General features: G+C 42.6%; 1 protein-coding gene across 1 annotated transcript; it reads left to right on the forward strand.

The window, feature by feature from the left end:
• Nucleotides 1-1,147: 1,147 nt before the first annotated feature.
• Nucleotides 1,148-9,497, forward strand: SSR1 (signal sequence receptor, alpha; the record flags this gene model as incomplete). The annotated part of the gene is made up of 8 exons (XM_009872134.1): nucleotides 1,148-1,333; nucleotides 2,158-2,245; nucleotides 2,419-2,681; nucleotides 3,465-3,541; nucleotides 5,003-5,081; nucleotides 6,075-6,168; nucleotides 6,744-6,758; nucleotides 8,711-9,497. Coding segments are annotated over 8 exons (870 nt in total), but the record flags the coding sequence as incomplete, so codon positions are not given.
• Nucleotides 9,498-23,514: the final 14,017 nt, after the last annotated feature.

A 23,514-nucleotide genomic window follows, 5' to 3' on the forward strand; every position in this document is an offset into this window, starting at 1 on the left:
ACATCATCAGCCCGCCCGAGGGCCCTTCCCAGAGCCCGGGGAGGATGTGCTGGCGCCCTGCCTTGGGAAGAGGGCCGGTACCCTGCCCCTGGCCTGTGCGGACGCAAAAGCTTTTAACTGCTGCTTTTTAAAATCTGTGTTTATCGACTGACAGGTTTAAAACTGGCCGGCTCGAGTCCCCGCTGTTAGTTTCAGTATCACACGTGGCTGAGCAAAAGGCTTTGAACACACCTGCTAAAGACACTTGAGGGGGGGGTGTTTGCTTTTTCTGGCTTTGGCCGGTCCCTCCATACGCTTGTCCTGCTCAAGGATTCTTATTTCCCCGTAAAGCTTTAAAAAATATTTATAATAAATGTGTATTCGTAGCGATTAGATCTTCTCCAGGCTTGTGTAAATCAATCACGCATTCACTTCTACTCTTTCATTTTTAAAAAACACCCCTGTAATATTGTGTGTGTGTTTTGAAAATCCTCAGCCCAGCCTGCACGTGCTCTGAACTGCAGACAGAACTTTGTCCTGCGGCCACTGTTTGTATGAATTGTGCCTGCCCAGTGTTTGAATGTACGCCACTCTGCTCTGTAAAAGCAAAGAGGCAATGAACTGCCTGACTGCACTTGTCTTGGAGCCTTGCTCTGAAGCAGGTTTCTTTTCTGAATAGTATTCTGGTTCTGATCAAACATATGGATATAGTAGTACGGGGTATTGAGGAGGTCGTATCAAAAAATGCTTTGTAATATTTTTAAAACTTGAATGGAAAGAAGTGCAAAAATAATAACTTTTTAACTGCCTGTGAAAATGTATTGTGTTCTGATACCAGTAGGTGAAAAGGACGTGAAAAAGATTTATTAAACTTACTAGTCTGAAAAGGAACGGTATGCGCTAAATTAATTTCCTGGCAATAGCAATGTCTCCTTATTTTCACATTTGTAACGACAAAACAAAATGAAAATATTTTAATATGGTGACATGTTAGAAAAATTAAACAATAGCTTTCAAGGCAAGTTGTTTGCACTCTGCAAATTTAAGCATTGCTCTTGGAATGCTGGACTTGTTATCCAGCTGTAAACGTCTTAGTTTTTAACATACTGGCACATAAACGAGTAGTTCAGAAAGCTAAAATTCTTAAATATTGGTTTGAAAATTGCAGTACAATGTCAGTTTTCTGTTACTGGACATTGAAAAGGCATTCTTGTATTTGCATTTTGCTTTGGTAGGTTCAGGTTTACTTGCTGCAGCTCAAGATGCTACAGAAGATGAAGAAGCTGTGGAGGATACTGTAGTTGAAGATGAAGATGACGAAGCTGAAGTTGAAGAAGATGAGCCAACAGACTTGGTAATTGTACACTAAATGAGAACCACTTTTTAGGGAGTTTCTTTTATTTATCACTGAAATAGAAGACACAGTTTTGCATCTTGAAATCAAGATGCTGAGTGCTCTGCTCCAGTTCATGCCTTCCCTGGATCGTGGTACATGCAAGACTGATCCAGCAGGTTGTCCATTGCTTCAGGTGGTTGTTTAAGCAGTGAAATCAAATGGTCTAACTCATGAGCAACTAGTTCAGACAGTTCAAAATCGAGTCAGCCTTGGTTTTGTTTGGTAGGGGAGGCAGTGATCCCACGATCCCCATGTGGAAAATAAGCCTTTAACGCTTGCATTTGCCAAATTAAAAAGTCAGTCATCACAAAGGTGAGCTTGAACAAGTGAATCCTTCCGACAGTAACTATTTACAGATGTACGTATCAACTAATTAAAACCTAGTAGAAAGCTTCTATAAACACTCCCTCTAGCGCAAATAACTCATTTGCCTTATGTCTGCATATAGTTTTGGAAATGCTTGTTTTCTGAATAGAAATAGCTTAGATGTTATTGCTTAGCACAGATTCTATTCTTTTTCTGATAAGAAGCCTTTCAGTACAGCTGAGTGCAGTTGAGATTAGTCACTATGTCAAATACGACAAGTAGAAGGATAAATGCTGAAAGTGGTGCTGGTCAAATCTGAAGGGAGAACAGACTATGTGCTAATCCTGCAGCAGCAGGAATTGATACTAATACTTTCTATTGTTGCGTGCTTGGACACCTGGGATTCTCATGAAACAAGTGTGGTTTTTGCTTCACTGTTCATTATAGGATTTTTTCAAAAAAGTCTCTTGTCTTAGACAGAAGAAAAAGAGGAAGAAGACTTGTCAGGAGAACCCAAAGCCTCACCTAGTGCTGATACAACCATCCTATTTGTGAAAGGTGAAGGTAAGAGTCCTGTGCTAATATACAGTTTTCATTGTTGCTTAGACTGTATCAGTGTGTGCATAAACCAGTGAAGCTCTTAAAAAAAAAAAAAATCTGCCGTGACATTCTCTGTTTAGAAATAGGCTAGATGCAGTGTAAGAAGTTTCTAATGGCTGAATATTTTTTTATTTTAGATTTTCCAGCGAACAACATTGTAAAATTCCTGGTGGGCTTCACCAATAAGGGTGCAGAGGATTTCATTGTCGAGTCTCTTGATGCTTCTTTCCGATATCCTCAAGACTACCAGTTTTACATCCAGAACTTCACAGCTCTCCCCCTGAATACGCTCGTTCCGCCACAGAGACAAGCCACGTTTGAGTACTCTTTCATCCCTGCCGAGCCGATGGGTGGCCGTCCTTTCGGACTAGTTATCAATCTCAACTACAGAGATGTCAATGTAAGCCTGATGTTGTAATTAATTCTAGTCTTTCTAGTCGATGTGGAAACACCAGGAAGAAACTGCTTCGTCAAGTTACTGCCTCTTCACACAGTGAATGCCTTTGTGGGTTTTAAGCAAATCAGTAGATACAGAAGCACCATAAGCAACTGTCTACATGTTTTGCAATAGCCCCCCCACGTACTTTTAATTCTGTATTAGTTACACTTGAAGTTACATCAGGAGTGGAAGCTAGAGTGTCTTACGACTGTGTAGTAGTGGGCTGTACTTGTTTGGGAAAAAAACAACACAAAACTAAAGCTTTCTTTAGAATAACTTAAGTTTCACTGTGCTTTTCAAATTGGGCTTTGCTAACAGACTTAACCATTAACCTAAATCCCATCTGCAACTTGGCTTTGAGCAAATAACCGACAAGCAGTTGTAATCCAGGGGAAGACGATCCAAATGCATAAAAGGGGATTAAAATAGGGGATTCTTCTTTCTTTCAGTGCAGGTCAAAGTTAAAAAGGCTCCTGTGCCTTTGTGTTCCGATTGTTCTAAACCCTTAGTATGTAATATACCATAGGAAATAGCATCTTGAAGGGTAGGATGTGACTTTCTTGCCAATATTAAGACTGTGCTCTGTGGTTGCACCAAAAAGTTTTGCAGTTTTACATGTTGAGTAAAAAGTCTTACGTAAGAGTTACTGCTTTATAGAGTTTTTCCAAGAACAAGGAAGAGACAAACATTTGTGCATGTGTTCAAGAGATGAATTTAAAACCTTACGTGCAACCTTTGTTACAGGGCAATGTGTTTCAAGATGCTGTCTTCAATCAAACGGTTACAATTATTGAGAAAGAAGATGGACTGGATGGAGAAACGTAAGGAGACTGGAGGGTCAGGTTTAGTTGGTATACTGGTAGAACAGGTTATTGACAGCTAATATTAAAATCTGTATTAATACCAGGGATCTGCAGCATTGGCCCTGTGTCAGTAAGCAGTTTCCACATCTGTTTTTGGCTCAGAGGGCTTAACCCTGGAATAGGACCCAATAGCTCCATAGCAATTCAAAGCTGTTACAGGCTTTCGTTGTGCTACTGTGTTTTTTCCCAAGAGTTAAAGATGCAGAGGGTTCATAGTATCAGGCTGTGGGTCCTGCCATGAAGACAAGAGAAATGACTTGCTTCTAGAACACTCCATTATAATCTGAGATGCTATCAACTGAAATATATTTTTGCAGTATGAGAGCACCTCTTTCAGGAGTGCTTTTTTCTGTCTTAAAGACTGACACCTTATGTGTTGCAAGCATGTACTTTTAAGTATTCTGACTCTGGAGTGGAATTAAAAAAATAAATAGTTGTAGACAATGCTGAATATTTCAGTTCTTTTGCCATAGGTAGAAGTTGCCTGTTGAGCAAACTTCCCTTTAAACAAGGTCAAATAGAATAGAATCAATGAAAGATCAATTGGTCACACAAAGACTAATATTCTGATAAAGGAGCTCTCAGAAGGATTCAGATTATTAGAATCAATTTGAGTTAATGACCTGCGAATAGGTGATTACCCTAAAACTGGAATGTTCAGTTATTGCTCTTCTGTAGTTTAGCTCCATAATCTCCTTTATCAAAAAGGTGACTTAAAATGTACAACTTGGAATAGATTCTTTACCTGTAGAATCTTGCCTGCTCCCCAAATTAATTCTAGATTGAACTCATGTTCACCTCTTGCTAAGTATCAACAGGTATTTTGGGTAGAATTCTTCAAAACAAACAAATGCACAGGTTTAAAAACTTGTTTGCATTTGTAGAATTTTAACTGTGAAATGCAGAGCAAGATAAGATAAGCAAGGACTTTCTGCTGCCAATAGATGAGTATCCTAGCAAAACTTGCTTTGCAGTAGCATACTGAAAGCATGTAAGAGATTTTTAAGGGTTTTGTAAGTGGTTAAAGCTCTCGCAAACATAAATATTAACAAGTGAGCCAAGGTCTTTAAACACGATCCTGCAGAAGAGTTCTTGCAGCTACTGATTTTCAGTATTTATAACAGTTTCTCAGTTTATATGGCATTATTCAAATGTTCTTTTGTTCAGAATTAAACTTCAGATTACAGTTTGTGAAACTGCAGCCAGAATAATTACTAAGTATTTGTTAGCACTTCAGTTTCAGGTTAATGTGTCGCGGTTTTTTTTTCCCTCACTCACCCTCTACAAAAGTTCTTGGGAAAGATCAAGTGGGCCTGTGGCCAAAGCTAGGCTTAATTTCTATGCCTCTGTAAATGCTCTTAAACACTTAAGATATTTTTTTTTTTTTAGTTAATTGTTTCTTAACCTATTTTTTTAAAGGATCTTCATGTACATGTTCCTTGCTGGACTCGGTCTACTTGTCATTGTTGGCTTACATCAGTTACTAGAATCCAGGAAGGTGAGTGGTGTAATTTGTCTATGTACTTGTTCAGTATGAAGAGAAAGCAATTCAGTAATCGCTTCTGGCATACGATGGTGCAGGTAGAACTGCAGCAGATTTACTTTTAGATGCAAGACCTTAAAGATTTCTGTGAAAACTAGAGAGGTTTTAAAAAAAATACTCTTAACTGGAGACATTTGGATTGCTTACCCAGTGCTCTTTGGGTCTGCTCTTTGGCGCCAGACTGCAGGGCTTGGGTTGGAGCTTTGATACCTCTCAGTCACTGGATGCGTGCACCTACCGATTCAATACTCGCTGAGCAGCCTTTCCCCATACTCTCTATTTAAGTCTATTAGTTTGATTTAGGTCAAACTTTGAGGAGAACAGACGTCTAGTCCTTTATTTAGTTCCTATCACTGCTTTGGTATAATGTTGATTAGGGCCTTCTGGGTTCCATTTGTAATGCTGTTCACAGCTAAGGGTTTGTCTGGTTTAAGTGGTCTGGCAAGTCCAAGCTGCTGAAAGCTTAAGTCTCATCTGTGTGTAATGTATCGGTTATGTCTTTGTGCAGTCTGGCTCAAAATACTTCTTGAAGTACCTTCCCTTGGGAACAAGTGTGGAGTGGTTATTGTGCTTTAAAATCTATTATGCCAAGTGACATACGAGGATGCTGTACTAATCTAAGAAAGTCTAGTGAAACCAGTCACCTCAAAGTTTGATTATTAAGTCAGACATTTTTTGTAACAGGTATATAACGAACTTGCCCAGGCATGTATGAAATCCTGGTATCTTTGTGTGGAAATTGTGAGGCATTAGAAGCGGTAATGCCAAACTTTGAATAAAAGATGGCTAAAGCTGAGCTACAAAGACAGCGTCATGTATGACTAGCCTTAAGTTCATCTCTTAGTGAAATAACTGCAATTCGTTAAATATAGCATTACTAGTTATTTCTAATACTTGTGCTATCAAAACCTTGTGGAAATAAAACTTGTTTCTTCCTTGACTTTTCAGAGGAAAAGACCAGTACAGAAAGTAGAGATGGGAACATCAAATCAGAATGATGTTGATATGAGCTGGATTCCCCAAGAAACTTTAAATCAAATAAGTAAGTAATCCACCTTCCACAAACTAGAGTGGAACAAACTTAATTGATTAGTTGTAACTGCATAAGTAGCTGATACAGCTTTCTCAGAACAGCATACATCTCTCCTAGGGAATAAAGATATTTCTGAGGCACTGTCATGCTTAACGATCCGATTATTACATTACCAGCCTACTCTTGTGTAGAAAAGACTTCACTGATTGATACAGTAACAACTATTGGTGACTTTTGCAATTTGTTCTTAGATTTTTTTTTTTTCAACAGTATAAAATATCTATCTAAAACCTGGATCACAAAGGAGGTTTAAATAGAAAAATATACTTGTCATCTCAGAGTTCCTGTAAGTTGTTTGGAAGTTTCCCTGTAAATCAGAGTTTTAAATAAGCATTAGAAGTGGGTACGAACTAAAGCCACAGTAAGACTTGGTATTACTGCCCTTCACAAGTCCAGAATGGTTAAGTTCAGTTTGATAAATGCCAACAGTCACCCCAATAGCTGATTTCTTTACACCATTTGTGTATTTGTATATTTCTAACTTCTCTTGCTGTTTCTTCTGTTTTGCTTTCCCTTGGCTTCAGTGCAGAGTAGAAGAGGTGAGGCAAACTCTGCTGATGTAGTGACTGGAAGTGCTTCATGTGTGTCCTTGTGGTCGTTAGGCATGGCTGGAAGTACAGCTTCCTGCATGTAGCCATTCACTGAGCATGAGCAGTGAAGGAGAACAGAACAGATGCATGCAACTAGACAGTCACATTTTGGATACATCTAAACTTACGGTTTTGTATTATAAATCTGTGAATATATTCCTGGTTATGTTATAGTAACATAGTTGCAGTTGGGTATTGCTGAATTCCCCTCAAAAACAGTTTTTGGAAGCCCTTCTATAAAGTGCAGATGTGCATCTTGCCTTCCTGCTGCCTTGGTGCGGTGTCAAGCTGGTGCTACATGAGGCGGATGGAGGACAAACCATGACCAGTGGCTGAGTGCATTTCCTTTCGGGGAGCACCAAACCTCAGCTTTGGGTGTCATTAATAGCCACGTTTATTTTCCTGGGTTTTCCCTCTCACATGTGAACTCCTATCACCAGGAGCACTGGCCAGTGTGAGGTGTGATAGCCTTTCTTAAATCAAAGTACATTCTAAACGAGAGAAGTGCTATGAAAACCCTTTAAAAAACTACCTTTACTTGAAAAACTCTCCTGATAAAATAAGTGTATTCTGAGCTTTTTTCAGGGTAAAAGGGCTAGAGGCCTTGGCTCTGCCACAAAGTTGTGCCAGGAGCTGATGACTTGACCTTTGGATTCCTCACCCTTTTTAACTGTACTTGTATTCCATAGCTTACATCTTCAGAAGTAAAACACCAGTCCTTATACCTTTCTTGTACACTGCCTTCTGCAAGACACAAGAATGGTGGGGTAAAATCTCAACACAGGAATTTGAAAAGCCTCAATCTAGCAAAGACCAAAACTCTAAATGCTATTTTTTTTCCCAAGAGCAAGCTGTATTTAAGTGGGTTCAAACCCTAGCATCCTTTACGCTAAATAGGCATTCATAACTTAACACCAAAAGTCTAGGAAAAGCTGATACTGAATTTGTTCTTAATTGTGACTTTCTTTAGCTCCAGGTTAGTTTAAATTAGAACTCTGTACTAGAATCCTTGGAAATACATGGCCTTCAAGATGCTTAGAGGTTCTTGACTATTGGTGAAAGACACTTCATGCTCTACTGATTGGCTTGTAATGGTGTGATGGCCGCTCCTTGTGCTTGCGTATACTCTACACAGTGAAATTACTGGATATGCTTCTGCTTAAGAAAATGTGTGTTTTTAAGTCAACAGATAGACTTAGCAATTGCTTTAGCACTTTGTATGAAGTATTGTAGCTTCTCCACAATATTACAAGGATTGAAATTCTACCTACCTGCCATAAAGTCTTAATTGTAGGATGATGATGCTTCTGGCATTCCGTGATCATAGACCTAAAGCTGGGTGGCCTCCCTATATGAGATACCCAATTACAAAAGTGACCTCTTTATAGTGAAGTGTGGATGCTGCCTGGAAAAGTGGTTTGGTTTTTGTTTTTTCTTTTCCTGCAACCAAAAAACTTCGCTTCTGCTGTTAATTGGTTTGAATGTGGAAATATTTAATTCAAGACAAAGCTGTCTAAAGGAGGTTCTAAAAGAGTAATAATGAAGCAGGAAGCTTTTCTAAGCAGCAGAGCATCTGCATTAGAAGATGGTGTGGGGCTTGGTTTTGGGGTGGGTTTTTTTTTGTTTTGCATTTTAGTAACTGGCAAATCGATCAACCCTCATCCTGGAGCTGCATGTTACAGAAGAGGAACGTACCTTCTATTTAGGACGCTAATAGTTAAAAAGCCTTAGCAAGTTGTTTGAAGTGGTTCCTCTGTACTGGTGGCTACTACTACTGATGGTTACACTAGAAGGGCAGCTCAGCTTGTGTTTTGGGAGGGAGCAAGATACATGTTTGTGCAACATCTGATGTGAAGTAGCTGTAGCAATTGATGCAACTATCTTTTTTTTTTTTATTCTAGATAAAGCTTCACCAAGGAGGTTGCCCTACAAGAGGGCACAGAAGAGATCAGTGGGCTCTGATGAGTAAATGTTAACTAGTACAACAGTTGAACCTTTACTAATCCTGCCTGTTTGGGTTTTTTTGGATTGGAGTAGTGCAGAGAATCCATATCACCATAAGGAAAGTACGGCTAAACATGTGGACTGAGCAGATTAACTGAATGGTGTTAATATTACTGAAAATGCACTTCTCTTTTTTTTTTTTTTTTTAAAATGTTGGTGGGTGGGGGAGTTAGCCATTAAGATTTGTGCCTGCGTGTGTAAGCAGTTGGTCTTAACAGAACTATGTTACCTGAAATGTGCCTTTAGAGTTCTCTGTAATGCTGGCTTGTTGTCTGTACACTGCCTTTGAAAGCTTTTTCTCCTTCCCCTAATCTGAATGTTTAGTCACTTAATCCGTCTTGATTGTATCAAGTCTGTATCAGAATCTGTATGCATTTTTCTTTTTCAGTAAGTAACTTATTCTCTACAGTGCACACACACCGAAGCTTTTGTGTGTGGTCCTCTTCTGGCGGTGAGGCACTGATCATCTAGATTCCTGCATAGTTTGCATTCTAAAGGCACAACTGGGTATAGCTGCTCGTAGTGGTAGATCTTTTGCTACTCTTCTGATCTGGGCATGCAGTGATCTAAAAATCTGAATTTATCTGCATAGATGGTAGGAAGACTCTTACACAGCAGCAGAACTTGTGAAGCATGGAATTTGTGTGCTGAATTGGTTTTACTACATAAATTTTTTTATATACCCGACTTGTTAAATGGTTAGTTATTGAGTCATGACAGCAGCTTAGATATTCTGATTATAGTGGTAGCTCTGCAATGTTTACTGAAGAAATTATTGAATAAGCCAGAATAACTTTACATTAAGTTATTGGTTCTCTCACAAAAACTGGAGTATCTCATGTGTCAAAATTTGGCCTTGTAAAGCTTTACGTGGGGCAGGGACTTTGTGTTTACTGTACACACTTGAAACTGAATATGAAAAACTGTTGGCTTCAAATAGTCTTTTTAAATAGCAAACTATTTAATTCACCCTTTTCAGTTTTAAAACCTTGGAACTCCTTTCCACTGGTCAGTACATGAGTTTGAGTTACTTTTTTATCACCTTGTCTTTCCTTCTAGTAACACAGATGCACATCCGTTATTAACTACATGCTAGCTCAGTACTAAAGCAGAAAAGCTGCGTGCGATCAAAAGGTGATTTTTCTTTTGTGGCAGGTACAACTTACACGATTACCAGGTACTGAGGTACTGATGCACATCCACTGCGTTCAGGAATTGAACCGACAGTAAAAAGAGCAGATAGTGCAGGATTGTCAGTTTGCTGCCATTCGGGCAAGGCTTGAATTGTTTGCAGCTTGAGTGTGTCTCTTCCTGTGTCTGAAGCTTGTCAAGTTCAGGAACAGGCATAGATTTTGAGAGCCCAGTCTCTTATTTTCCTCCCCTTCCTGATCCCCACATGTGAAAGTGCTCTTCTAGATCTACACTTGCTCTGCAGGGACCGAGCCTCTGAGCCAGCAAAGGCTGAGTAATACTTTCAAATTGTGCTGTGGCACATTTGAAGCATCTGAGCTTTGAAACTGCCTGTCCTGGCACTATTTTACTACACGTATTGCCAGAATGAACCGTGAAGATGTTTCTTGACTCATCTTGCTACAGAAAAAAAAAATAGGAAAAGCAACCCCAAAGATGCTTTTCTTCAACTTTCTAATAATTTAGCTAGCCGAGGCAGAAAATTTTTAGTAGTTAAGGTTGCTGAATCATCACACAGGTCACTTAGCAAACGGTTTAAATGTTAACTTCATAAGAGGTACCTCCACTCAGAGCGTGTGGGACAGCTTTGCCTTCAGTGTTGTAACCTGACTGATTCTGTGGTAGGTTTAGGGGCTTATATTCAAGCTTCAGCAAAGTGTTTATGTATTAAACGTTTTACTGTACTGAAGCCCCTCAGCTACTGCAGTCCCTGATGTACTGAACTCCTAAGTTCACTCTCTCAGATGGTATTTAATCTGAAATTGAGAAAATTTAGTATTACTTGTTACCAGAAGGTGAAATAGAACTGTATACTCTTAATTTTTCCCAAGACAGAAAGGTACTCCTGTGAGAGTGGTGAGGAGAGCTTTTCTGGATGCAGTGGTACTAGAGCAAAAGAGACAAAGGGTCAGGACAGAGGCTGCTAGTTTGTACTATCCTAGTTCTGTTTCTTCAGAGAAATAGTTTAACCCTTACTGACTGAGTGTTGGAGGAAGCTAGGCCTTTAGAAATCTTACAGTGACCAGGACTGTAGAGCAGCTGAAGAACTGAAGCATTGTACAAATAAGAAGTGTTTAAATGTTTCAGCTTTCTTCTCTGCACCCAGTAGCTAAAACCCCAATCCTTAAGTTCTGAGCATGAGAGAAAAGAGGAGACAGCTTAGCAGCTTCCATAGGAACCAGCAATGGGAAAGTCAGGTTGTACCAAGAATTTCTGATCACACAATTTGACATTCACTGTGGATGGGTCATAGTAACTTTTCTCAGCCAGAAGCAGTTCTTAAGAACAGTGTCCAGCAGTCTGCTACTGCTCATGATAAATGAAATTACAGTTTTGAATTCTTTGTTTCTTGTAAGTTTGCTGTAGTTGAAATGGAGCAATAACATTCTGCTGTGTAGTGGTAATAGAACTTTGGTGTCTCTTCTATTATTTCCAGTGAGTAAGCTAGCCTACTGCACTGTTTTCTTCAAAAGGGAAGACATAGTTGCTGCTTTATCCTGTTGGTTAACAACTTTTATTTCAGTACTTGAATTTTCTACTCTATTTTTAAGCATCTACAGCTAGCTTAGTGTCACATGTATGTTACTGGATGTTGTTATTTTCAGCTGAGTAGGATATGGTTTCATTGACTTTAAGAACAAGCAGCAAATCTGCCTGTCTCTATGCCACCCCTTGCCACGTGGTAGCACAAGCATTTGTGTAATCGAGCATCCCTACCAGCCCAGTGTTCGGCAGGTACTGCCACACTGCTGCTTGTGTGAGGTTGTAACAGAGGAACAAGGACTGTGAGGGAAGATGTGGACTAGGATTTCTTCCTTATTAGTAAGAGACTAAATGGTTTTAGGCCACAAATAAACTGTGGCCTTAGCATGAAGGACCACTATTAATTCCTTTCTGGCAGTCCTTAACTACATGAAATAATTAGGAAGTCTGTACTTGGAGTACGAAAAACTGCTTTGGAGTACAGTGGTAGCAAAACATTAACATAGGTACACTTGACCTGCATTTGATACTCAGAGCTTTCTGCATGCTGCCTGCTTTGGGACAGCAGTTCCTTACTTCCCAGTATCATTTAATCTGAGGAAGAAGAGTGGCTGCTCTCAGACTGAAGGATGAAGTATCATCTTTAGTCCTCGCATACAAGATCAAGCTGTAGGCCATGGAGATGAATGGAGCAGACCAGTGCTGGCAGTGCTTCCTGTTTCAGAACAGCTGTGCTGAAGGTCTTCCTTGCCTTGGAATGGATCTAGTCAAAAGCATCGGGCACCGTTATTCCTGGGTGCCTGGTGCTAAGCAGACTGTTGCAGCTGAAAGCTCTGAATTCAGGGAAATGGCAGGAGAGCCCAGTATTGCTGTAGGCTGGCTGTCCCGCTTTGCAGTGTGCCTGATGTACCGAGCAGCAGTTCAGAGCCTGTTCTCCAGAGGAAGAACAGCACCTACCTCATAGGAGTGGCACAAGGGCTTTTTCGGGAGTGTTTTGAAGTTACTTGAGACTTGCACTTCAGTGGAGATAGGAAGACAGAGCACTAGAGTAACTTGATGGTAACTACATAGATTATATGCTATACCAGTTTAATCCTGATGTTAAACCAGCTTAATCCCTTCACTGAAGAGAATTTAGCAGCTTTAGACTAAGACTTCTCCTAAGTACACAGAGGAGTTGCAGTTAACCTAACAGAGGAGAGCAAAGCCAGAAAGATCTTTCAGTTTCTGCAAGAGTTTATAGGTGGGCTGAATAACATTCCTCTGACATTTTTCCATTTATCTCTAAATTTTTCCAGGGATCCTTTTTTAATCAAGTGATACAGATGATTTTAATTTTTTTTTGTATAGATAAAATTAGCAATCATCTTAAGACTGACTGATTGTTTTGGATGAATAAGTTCAGGTGATGTACTGCAATTGAAATGTTAAATTAACACTTTCTTACTTACTGAATTTCATTTATAAAGTAAGATCAGATCCCTTGCAAATGGCTGGAGTTGTTTTGTAAAGTTGATTTTTTTTCTTTAGCGTTGTGTAGCTCTTTTTTTGTGTAGCTTTTTTTTTTAAAAAAAATAAAACATGAGTATGGCACCAAAAAGCCTGAAGTGGTATGCTGGTGCTCTTTTCCTTGATAAGCAGCCTATAGCAGCAAATATGCAAAGAGTGAAAGCATGCTGTTCTTTAAAAGCTGCTTCTCTACAAGCATGTTTGGAGTGGGAATAATAGCAAGGAAGCGTTCTGTGATGTTTTGGACAATGGACTAATACTAAGATAGAAATTCTCTGTAAGAATAAGGGAGAGCCCTGAGAAAATGTTCAGTAAATTTTTGAATCCTGATGGATTAAAACTGAGCCATAGTTCCCCGCTGTGCCCCGAAAGAATAACCTGTTAAACTCTAGGCAGAGCAAGTGGGGTCAGCGAGGGTGCTTAGCAGCTGCTGAAGCACAAGGTTTAGAACAAGGCCACATCTGTGGAGCTTTTAAGTACATGACATGGTATGACCCAGCAAACTATAGCAGTCCAGGCAATAATACTGAAAGTAGCAGTTCAGGCAGGTGTGCTGCATCCAAACAGGAGGTAAAGCTTGCTGGGGGAAAAAAGTGAACAAAAGCAAAACAAAAAATGGTTTAAAAATAAAGGATGCTGAGACTCCTGTATTTGTGAGCTATGTCTGTGAGTAAATGAGGGAAATGTTTAAAAGCATCTGCTTTAAGGTGTTGGTCTTGTTTTAGCTCCCAGAGAACATAAAAAGAGCTCTCAAAGTTGAAGTCTGCCTCATCTTTCTCTGAAAATATTGAAATAGATTTTTGAGACTTTGTGTTGGTCTCTGTTCTTTCCAAGCCAGTCATTACAGCCTAATTTCAGTAGGCTTTCTCTTCCCTCCTGTTAGTAGCCTTGATGTTGTTTTGTATTAACCAAGATGCAGTAGAATGGCAGCATTACAACATTCCAGTCCCTTACCAGGTGAAGGAAAACTGAAACTTAAACCTATCTTTCCTCATGATTTTTGGTCTGTTCAGCTTATGCGGCAACCACAGCTTGTCCTGCCTTAACTGAGTTTTCACATAACAGAACTGGCTTTTTCACATAGTGAGGAGGATACTTGGAGTTAATGTCTGTGGCCACATGAGTGTCTGAACAAGAGAAATTCTCAAGATAACCTCAGTGTAGATTCGAGTAAAACAGCCACAGGCCTGCCCTGCAGGGCCTGAGAGGAGCCAGACAGTCTTGTTCTCAGTCAGATGAAGTCGCGTGAGTGGACCATGTGCAAGGAAAGCATTTACCCTGATGATAAAATACACCACTGGGTTCCTTAGACCGCAGTTATTATAGCCGGCAATACCAAAAGCTGCCAGCTGAGGGATCTCCCAAGCCACTGACAGCTGCTTCTCCCAACAGAAACCCGGGAGCTCTTCAGTCCCTTCTCAAAGAGCAGCATCTCAAGCGACTGTGTCTGGCTTTTCTTAATCGTTCCTTGCTATATCTCAATCACTGAAGTAAACCTGAAAGCTGCATTTTTCTGTGATTTTAAGAAAACGATTGACAATGTGAAACTTAAAACTCTGGAAAGCTGTAAATTCCAGTGTTGTGCGTTGGCTTCCAGAAAAGTCAGGGCTGTAGGCACCTGCAGGGTGAGCCTAAGGTACCGCAGAAGCCAGGGTAGCCGCCTCCATCATCTGGCTTCCTTGTCCTAGGTTCCCCAGCCAGGGGTCCTGCAACTGAAGTTAGATGACATTGGGCCTTTTAACTCCACCTGTGCCTTGCCCCATGTTCAGACGCAAATAGGTCCACATTTTGTCCTCAGCGGGAGTATTTTTTTTTTGACAAAAGCTGAATCAAAGACCCCAGCCCATCCAGGACACTGAAACACAGCTCCTTGCATGAACTTAGATCCACAGCACTGCTTGACCCCAACCTCAGCTGGCAAGGCCACCAGCAAGTTCCGAGAGAGAAAGAAAAAAAGAAACTGTTTGCTCTAAGTAGGAGTCTACATGGGAAGAAGGAAAGTCTTAAAATACCCTGTTGCTGGCTTTCATTGGAAAGGAAAAGCTAGAATTTAAATAGCATCCAATGTCTATCATGTACAGCGAGGCAAACATTGTCACCAAAAATAACAGGTTAGAATTAGAAGCAAGCATAAATACCCTAACAAACTCAATTATGAACTGTGTTCTATTTTCCTTAGAGCCAGTATTGAAAACTTCATAGAATCATAGAATAGTTTCAGCTGGAAGAGACCTTGAAGATCGAGTCCAGCCTTTGTCCCAGCCCTATCAACTGGCTAAACGATGCCCCCCAATGCAACATCCACCTGTCTCTTAAACACCTCCAGGGACGGTGACTCAACCACCTCCCTGGGCAGCCCGTTCCAATGGCTGACCACCCTTCCAGTATAGAAATTCTTCCTAATATCTAACCTGAACCTCCTCTGGCACAATTCGGATCCATTTCCTCTTGTCCTGTCACTCTCCACTAGGGAGAGCAGAGCAACCCCCACCTCTCTACAACCTCCCTTCGGGTAGTGGTAGAGGGCGATAAGGTCTCCCCTCAATCTCTTCTCTAAATTAATCATTGGTTGTAACAGTGGTTCATTCACGGAGAGTGGAAGTATTTCTCCCGGCTAGAAATGACATTTTGCCCAAATAATCCAGCCAATTTAGAGTAGGTTGCTACTCTAAGCAAGCTGAAAAACAGGAAGCCCATCTTGCCATTAGGCACTGCAGGAAAGGCAGTCATTCAGAAAGACAAAAACAAATGAAACAGGATTGAGCTTGTATTTTAAAAACTACACTACATAGGGACCATCTCCTTTCAAAAGTATTGGCAGTCTGAGAGGTGATACTGCAGCATCGTATTACCGACCCCTCAACTAAAAGGTGTGAGGGGGATGAAGTACAAGGCACGAGCTGCAGTCAAACAGCCAGAGCAATCCCTCGCCTCGCTCTGTCATGTCAGTCCATGCTCATATGGAGTCAAATGTTCCTTCAAGGCCCCATCAAAAGTGAATTCATAGAATGCATTGAGTTGGAAGGGACCTTTAGTTGTCATCTAGTCCCATCCCCCTGCAGTGAGCAGGGACACTTTTATCTAGATCAGGGTGCTCTGAGCCCCATCCAGCCTGACCTTGAATGTCTCCAAGGATGAGGCCTCCACCACCTCTCTGGGCAACCTGGGCCAGGGTCTCACCACCCTCAGAGTAAAGGACTTCCTAATGTCTAATCTAAATCTACCCTGCTCTAGTTTAAAACCATTGTCCCTCGTCTTGTCCCAGCAGGCTTGCTAAAAAGATGGCCCCTGTCCTTACTGGTTCCCTTTAAGTACTGGAAGGCCGCTATAAGGTCTCCTCAGAGCCTTCTCTTCTCCAGGCTGAACAGCCTGTCCTTGTAGGAGAGGGGCTCCAGCCCTCCGATCATCTTTGTGGCCTCCTCTGGACCTGCTCCAACAGTTCCGCATCCTTGTGCATTGAGGGCTCCAGAGCTGGACACAACACTCCCTCTGCTCCTGATAAAAGCATCTCACTGGGTGTCTTTCACTGGCCTCTTCGTTAGGTGCAGCACTCCCACTCCCTGCGGTTACTCAGTTTTCCTTTAGGCAATCCTCAAGGGCCATTGCCCCACCATTGCTATTTTGCGGAATTTGTAGAACTACATCAAAACAAAGGTCACCGCTTCGCTGCAACGGTGCCAAGTACTGGCCCAGGGTCTGCTGACAAACTGCACGACATCCCACAGCTGCCGTTCAGTGAAACGCTGCCACAGAGGAACCCGGGGAGGAGCTGCTGTCACTTTTAATTAAGTGTTGTTCCAGTGAAGTACCTTCTTCATAAAGCAGGTGTTCTACAGCTGTTACAGACACCATTTTATTTCAAAAAAAACAAAACAAAACCCTTCAAAACTGTTTGAGAGGTGCATTCTTCAGAAAGTAATAACCAAATGCATTAGAGGCAGCCCATGGCTCTGCCTCCTGGGCCAAAATGCATTCCCACGAGGTGCACAGGTTGCTCGCTTCTCCAGATCCCTTCCTCTCCCTCAGCTCTAACCCTGGGAAGCTCTTATAACCAGCTCAGCCCTCACCCTGGGTTTCAGGTAGCTGTGCTAGAAGGCCTCTGTGGTTTCAGCTCCAAAAGATACAGGCAGATAATGATCTAGACAAGAGATCAAAAAAAAAAATTCATGCTGTGTTGTGGTGCAGGCTTTTCACATATTGCTGCGTAATCACAGCCAGCTTGACACTTTGATTTTCTCCAGCTGTGGAGTATCACTGACACGATGTACGTGACCCTAAAGCCCGTAAAGCTTCAGCCATGTAAGCATCTAGAAGGCAGCGGATGAAACGGTGCGAGGTATCCTGCCACCAAAACGGGATTTACTGGCAAAGCGAGCAAACGCACGAGTACCGTGTCCCGCTCTGCGGCAGCACACGAGCTAGCACGTGTTCTGCCTTCTCCCCAGCTGCTGCCTGGGAGCTCAGTGCATCCGGTAGGGCTACACCTCAGTAGAAATAGAGGAAAACAGCAACAAAATAGGTTGTGTCTTTTGTTTACATCTGGATTTTACCCAGTCACTTTTCCCAAGCATGGGCCACACAGTTAACACTTAAGTCACAAACATTTAGGAGAAGTACTTATTGTTCAAAGCAAGCCTACATCTCACAAATGGCGCTGCCGTCATGCTAAAATAAAATACAAGTATTTCTTCTGAGTGCAGATTCATTAAAAGTCAGATGCTCATTTAAAATAACACATCTGGCTGCAAATCTAAGCTGTCTTCATTCTCTGTACAATCAGAGAACACGAGATGGGAGGAGAGGTTAACACACCCATTGCTTTAGTAACTCAAACGTAACTGAGCTCCTTCCTGCACCCACTCCTTGCTCGAGGGCAGGAGCTACCGGTCCTGCGTGTGCACACACACACACAGAGGCACACAGGACTGTTGCTTGCTGTGAAGAGGCACATTTTGCTGTTGCTCGTATCTCTGCTGCTCGAGTCACGCGTTATAGCAGAGCCACAGACCCCTCTGGCTGACATTTTGTCCTAACCTTCGCACATTTTTACGAGCAGCGTGGCCCGCGTGGCTGCAGGCTGAAAAATACCGATGGGAACAGCCCACAGCAGAGCTGCCCTTTACCACATTAACCTCTGCCTTCAAGATTATGGAAATAGATCAGGCCTTTCACCATGAAAAGCCCTTTCTCCAGCAAACTTATTTACAGCCTCCTATTAACTGATGTTCATAAACTGCTTCACAACCCTTGGCTGGAAAGCCCCAGATAAGTTCAAACACTTCCACAACAGCGTACTCCAAACGGCCACCATCCAGAGCTTCCTCATACACTCCTGGCAGTTTTCCCTGCCAAACGAGAGACGAATCTGGCATGGGAGAAGTAAACAACGAGCACAGCAAAGCTATTTTCTGTTCCTACTACTCAGAGGATTGCTGCAAGGTTTTCCACTGCATTACGCAGCGAGGTTCAGTGAGCCAGAGAAGCTTTCCCACTTACTAGTATTTAACATACAAAAACCTCCTACTTCCTTTGAATGTGGGTGTGGTGTGGTGGTTTTTTTTAGGCTGAGAGAGGATTTGAGAACTGAAAGTAGGAGGCAACACTAGAATTTTTGGAAAGCTTCAGCAACGTTTCTCAATACTGAGTTTCAGCTCTACGGGGCGATTTCAGACACATCCTGAAACGAAGGCATCTTGGCCCCTTACCTAGGGACACTCTGAAGGTTTTCCACTTCCCTAGAGAACTCAACCAGTTTTCGACTCTGTCGGGCACCCCGTGACACCCATGCTCAGATCACACATCACTTACCTGCAGTGACACGCGCAGCCAGCAGCAGTGACGTCGATGTTCCTGTATCTGTCAGGCATCTTGTTCTGCGCAGTCACCTGCATCAGGCTGTGCCCTCACTGCTGGCTTGGAGCAGGCCAGCTTCCCTCTGCCGCTCCACCAACTCTCTCCCTGATGTTAAGCCATTCAGTTTCTTCAGGAAAAAAAAAAAAACAACCACCTTAACACCCGACTGGATAGGTGGCTTCATAAATATACTTTTTACATTGTAAAACTGCTTTTTCTTCAGCATTTCAGAGACAGCTCACTGCTCTCTTTATCCACTCCCTAACCTTTACCCCACCCCTTCTCTGCCCAGGTGAAGCCACTGATGGGCACTGGGAACCTCTTGCAGCTGTTGCTCCTGGAGAAGCTAGTGAGAGATCCCGAAAAATGCTTCTGCCCCTGAGCGTTCCTCTCCATGCTGTGCCCTCTCCCCTGCTAGTCCTCTGCCTACCTACTTGGTATAAATTGTCCTTTCAGGACTGGTAAGAAGGGGTTAAATCACCTAAAACTGCATCTCAAATAACACAATCCCAGCTGAGGTAACTAGAAGAGACACCGGTTGAGACTGGCGAGAGCTTCAGACTTGGGGAGTGCCAGTCAGGGCACCTGCAGGACACTCTTTAGGCTCTGGAGGCGACTGCATGAACAAAACATTTTTCCCATGGGGGTTCTTACCCCAAAAGCACAGCAACAGACTGTGGCCGTAACCCCTCAGCAGAGCTGTTGACTTTAGGAGTCCCAGCTGTGCTGAACCTCCTGTTGTTTTGACGGATTTTTCCACTTTCTCCCACGCTGTGATCCAGCACGAGACTAACTGCCCGAGACTAGGGAAATCCTGAGATCTGCCACCAAATCTGCAGGTACCAGCGGTCACTGTTTGCCAGACAGCGACAATATCTTCTGGGACATTCATTTCCTCTGTTGCCTGCATATGCACATGAGGCTGTGGAGCAAGGAGAGCAGCTCTGGGGTGGGGCTGAAGGCCAAACTCAGCAACCCTGCAGCACCCCCAGCACCCAAAGTCCAGAGGTCACCACAGCGACACGGTGCTACCGACCTGCAGAACACACACAGGCAGGCAACCCATCATTTCTCAGGTCAGGCACCATGGGCAGCCTAAGAGGGAGGTATGTAGTGAAGTAACACCATCCCACTCGCAGGTCAGATACATCCCTCTTCTGCCCTCACACACACAGATTTCCTTCTCCTTTCCCCAAACCTTGGACCATTTTTTTGGTGAAACATTCAGCTCCTCTCCGGATTTTCAGAATTCCCTGAGACAAAACGCGTCTGTTGCCTTGTCCACACAGAAGAACAGCAAAACCAGTGAACCTCTCCCCTGTGCAGGGAATTACAAGTACTGCCAAGGAAAAGGAGTCGTTGGGGAAAGTACTTTACGTATCTACCGGGCTGGAGAGCTCAAGCGACCCACGTCACCAAAAAATTCTGGTGCTTTGTACCAGTTTTACTCACTTTCCTCCTTGATGTTGGTTGCTTGGGTACCCAAGTTCTGGGAAATGCCAGCGTGGCCCATTTTTCCACAGTCCAGCAGTTAGAGATGTCCTCATTAAACAGTCTGATGCATTTCTCCACCCTTTTCATTTTCTGCGTTATTGGAGTGGATGTGGAAAGATGGTGCCTCTTAGGCTCTCTGACTTACAGAGAGTGCCAGTTAATCCGTGCTGGTGTCTCCCTTTTGCAGACAGACCTAAGCCTCAGGGTTTCCAAAAATGACATTTTCAACTCCACTGTAACTCTACGGAATTGCCCGAAGAAGGAGGCATGTGTGATTCCCTGAACCAGAGGTTTGTGAACAAGGGGAGGCTTCAAGTAAACTTTTGCCCCTTACAACCTTTGCTAGTTGAATTGTGACTGATTTTGTTTGAGGAAAAAAGCTCTTTTCAATGGAGCAGGGCAAAACACTGTGTTAGTAAAAACAGCAGCAAATCATTTCTCATTGTACTCACTTTCTGAAGATCTAGGTGTAGGCAGACAGCCCTCCCATCCCTCAGATGCTGCGTAGTTTGTGACAGCTGGATAATGGAAAACAATTAGTATTATTCCTTTCTGTCCACCAGTTTGTGTTTCAGTGGCAGTAATGATGTCCCAGCCAGCTTCTGCATCCCGGTTTGGGTTTTCACACAAGCCTGCCACCTCAGACCAGCCCTCCTGCCCATGCCCGTGGCCCACAGCCCACAGATTCACACCCCACGCTTGGAAAAAACCAGAACACCCTCTGGCTATTAACCTGGTGTCTCAGGCCAGCTCTTGCAACAGCTGCCCCAGGAGTCAGTGCCGGGGAGGCACCGGCAGGAGGGAGAGGGAACCAGCGGCACGGAGCAGAGCTCAGCTGGCTCAGGGGACGCTACCCTGCCAAAGGCAAGAAGAGCAGGGAAATTCCCAACTCAGGAATGGTTCTGGTCAAATTTATGTAGAAGGACAACATGGCTGGGCACGGCAAATCGTACCAAGAACCAAGTGCTACCTAAATCATCACAATTAATCAGTCAGGATCGCTTCCTAGCCACATAAACTCATCCCATCTGACTTTACACCTCCTGATAGGTCCTCACACCCTTTGGATGTGAGTTCCCCATCAGTCTCATGACAGGAAGGGAGATTTCTCAGGCCAGTGGCTGGGAGAGGGAAGAAAGTGATTTTCTGCAGGTTTCCTCTCTCAAAAATCCTGTTCCCAGCCCTTCAGCTCACTCCCAGACTGACGCTGAGCCCTGCTTCCTCAGACTCGGGTTTGGGGCAGAGCTGGTTTGCTTTCAGCCTGTCCCTGTTTAATGGTGAGGGACCAGGTCCTCACCAGAGAAAGTGCTGTGGGCAATTTTAACCTCATGTCGGAAGGTGAAGGAGGCTGGAGGGAGGAAAACAGCAGCAGTTTACCCCCTGGGTATGTCTCTCTGATTCTGAATCCGGTTCGCTTCTCTACCAGAAAGAACCATCACGCCAGAACTTAGGAAGATGCGGACGCTTCAGCTTCGCGGCAGTTCCCTGGCCTCCAGAGCTGGATATGCAACTCAGATGATTCCTTGGCTCACCGTCCTGTGACACACCTTTTATTTGTAGAAAAGCATATAAAATGCAGCTAAGGCAGCTCCCACAAGCTACAATAAAGGATTTCTCTTTTTTTTTCTTTTTTTTTTTTGGACACATGCACGCGGCTTTTGAATACACCCAAGATTTCACAGCCACACACATTTACCTACGAAGAAAACTACGGTGGCAGAAACCCACTTCATTTATACGGAAAACAACTGATACACTGCTGGGACGATGCTCATTTTTATGTGGTTGCGGGGCTACAAGTAACAAAAAAAGGGGGGAAGAGAAGCTTGACCCAACGCCTATGCAGGAAAATCGGCACCGAAGCACTTTTCTGCCTGTGTTAAGGAACCCCACGGAGAGACTGAGAGAAAAGCATCGCTTCAAAGGGGCTCGGCTACCAGAAAGCTGGAACGAACACAAATTTTGGAAGCGTTGCGATCGTCACTGAATCAAACTTGAGTTCAACTGAAGGGAGAGCAAGAGCGATGCTGTTTGCAGAGATAAGGTCCGGCTCGTCCGTCCTCCTCTAAGCAGGGAAGTCCAAAAGCAAGTTACAACAAACCCACAAGAAGAGCCACGTCCACTTTGTAACCTATAATTTTTAAATATAACATTTTATTGCTTAGATGGTTTGATACAGAACAACTTTTACTTTTTATTTTTGAATTTGGAAGTACTGTACAACTGAATAAAAAGAGGAATAAAAGTACCAAAAACAAATGTGTGATTCTCTGTTCATGTGGCATAAACCAGTCTTGTACACAATTCGTAGCAGCAGTTTAAGTTCCCTTTAGAAAAATATGAATTCTACACATTTATTACTGTTTCCTGCATGGGATGAAATCACTAGGATTAAACTTCCTTCGTGGAGAGAGAGGAGAGAAAGGAGACACAGAGAGAGGAGAGAGAAGATGATGAATCATTCTGAAAATGGAATCAGACGGTCACGTAGCCCCCAAGTTATTTCACAACAGCCTCAAACAAGGTTCTTTTTTTTTCTTTTTTTTTGTTTATTTTTTTGCGCTTTCACAGTCAAGTGCTTAATGTAGTGATTTAATTATCTCAATGTTAAGTCCATTGCAACTCAGGCAAAAGAATTTCAGAAGATCCTTTTTTTTTTTTTGCTAGGGTTTTTTTTTGTGGTTTTTTTTTTTGTAAAAGCCCTGAGAGAGGAAAAAAAAAATAAAAAGATTCAAACAAAAATCGTATAGAGACAAATTAGCTGAACATGCAACCTAAAGCCTAAGATTCACCCATAGTTTAAACACATTATAGATTTCACAGTTTAATATTGGGGGAGGAAGGGAGGGGGAAACAAAAAACAACAAACCCAACAACAGCAACGGTTCTCAGTCAAACTCAACTAATAAAAATGTCAATAAAATGTGGCAAGACCTTATACTCTACTAGGATATAGATAAAGGCTAAATAAAGCTTTAAATCAATAGTGATTATTGCTAGCAGATGTCCCGGCAGGCTGCTGGGAATTAATTACTTGCTACATTGTTCTGCAGCATATAGTTTAGTAATGGCTTCTCCCCCACAGTATTGCGCAGTTTAGTGTGGAGAGTTGCAAAAAGAAACCCCAAAACCAAAACAAACAAAAAAAAACAAAGACAAAAAAAACCCCAAA

The sequence above is a fragment of the Apaloderma vittatum genome, unplaced genomic scaffold (assembly GCF_000703405.1).
Source record: "Apaloderma vittatum isolate BGI_N311 unplaced genomic scaffold, ASM70340v1 scaffold13366, whole genome shotgun sequence".
Lineage (NCBI taxonomy): Eukaryota > Metazoa > Chordata > Aves > Trogoniformes > Trogonidae > Apaloderma > Apaloderma vittatum.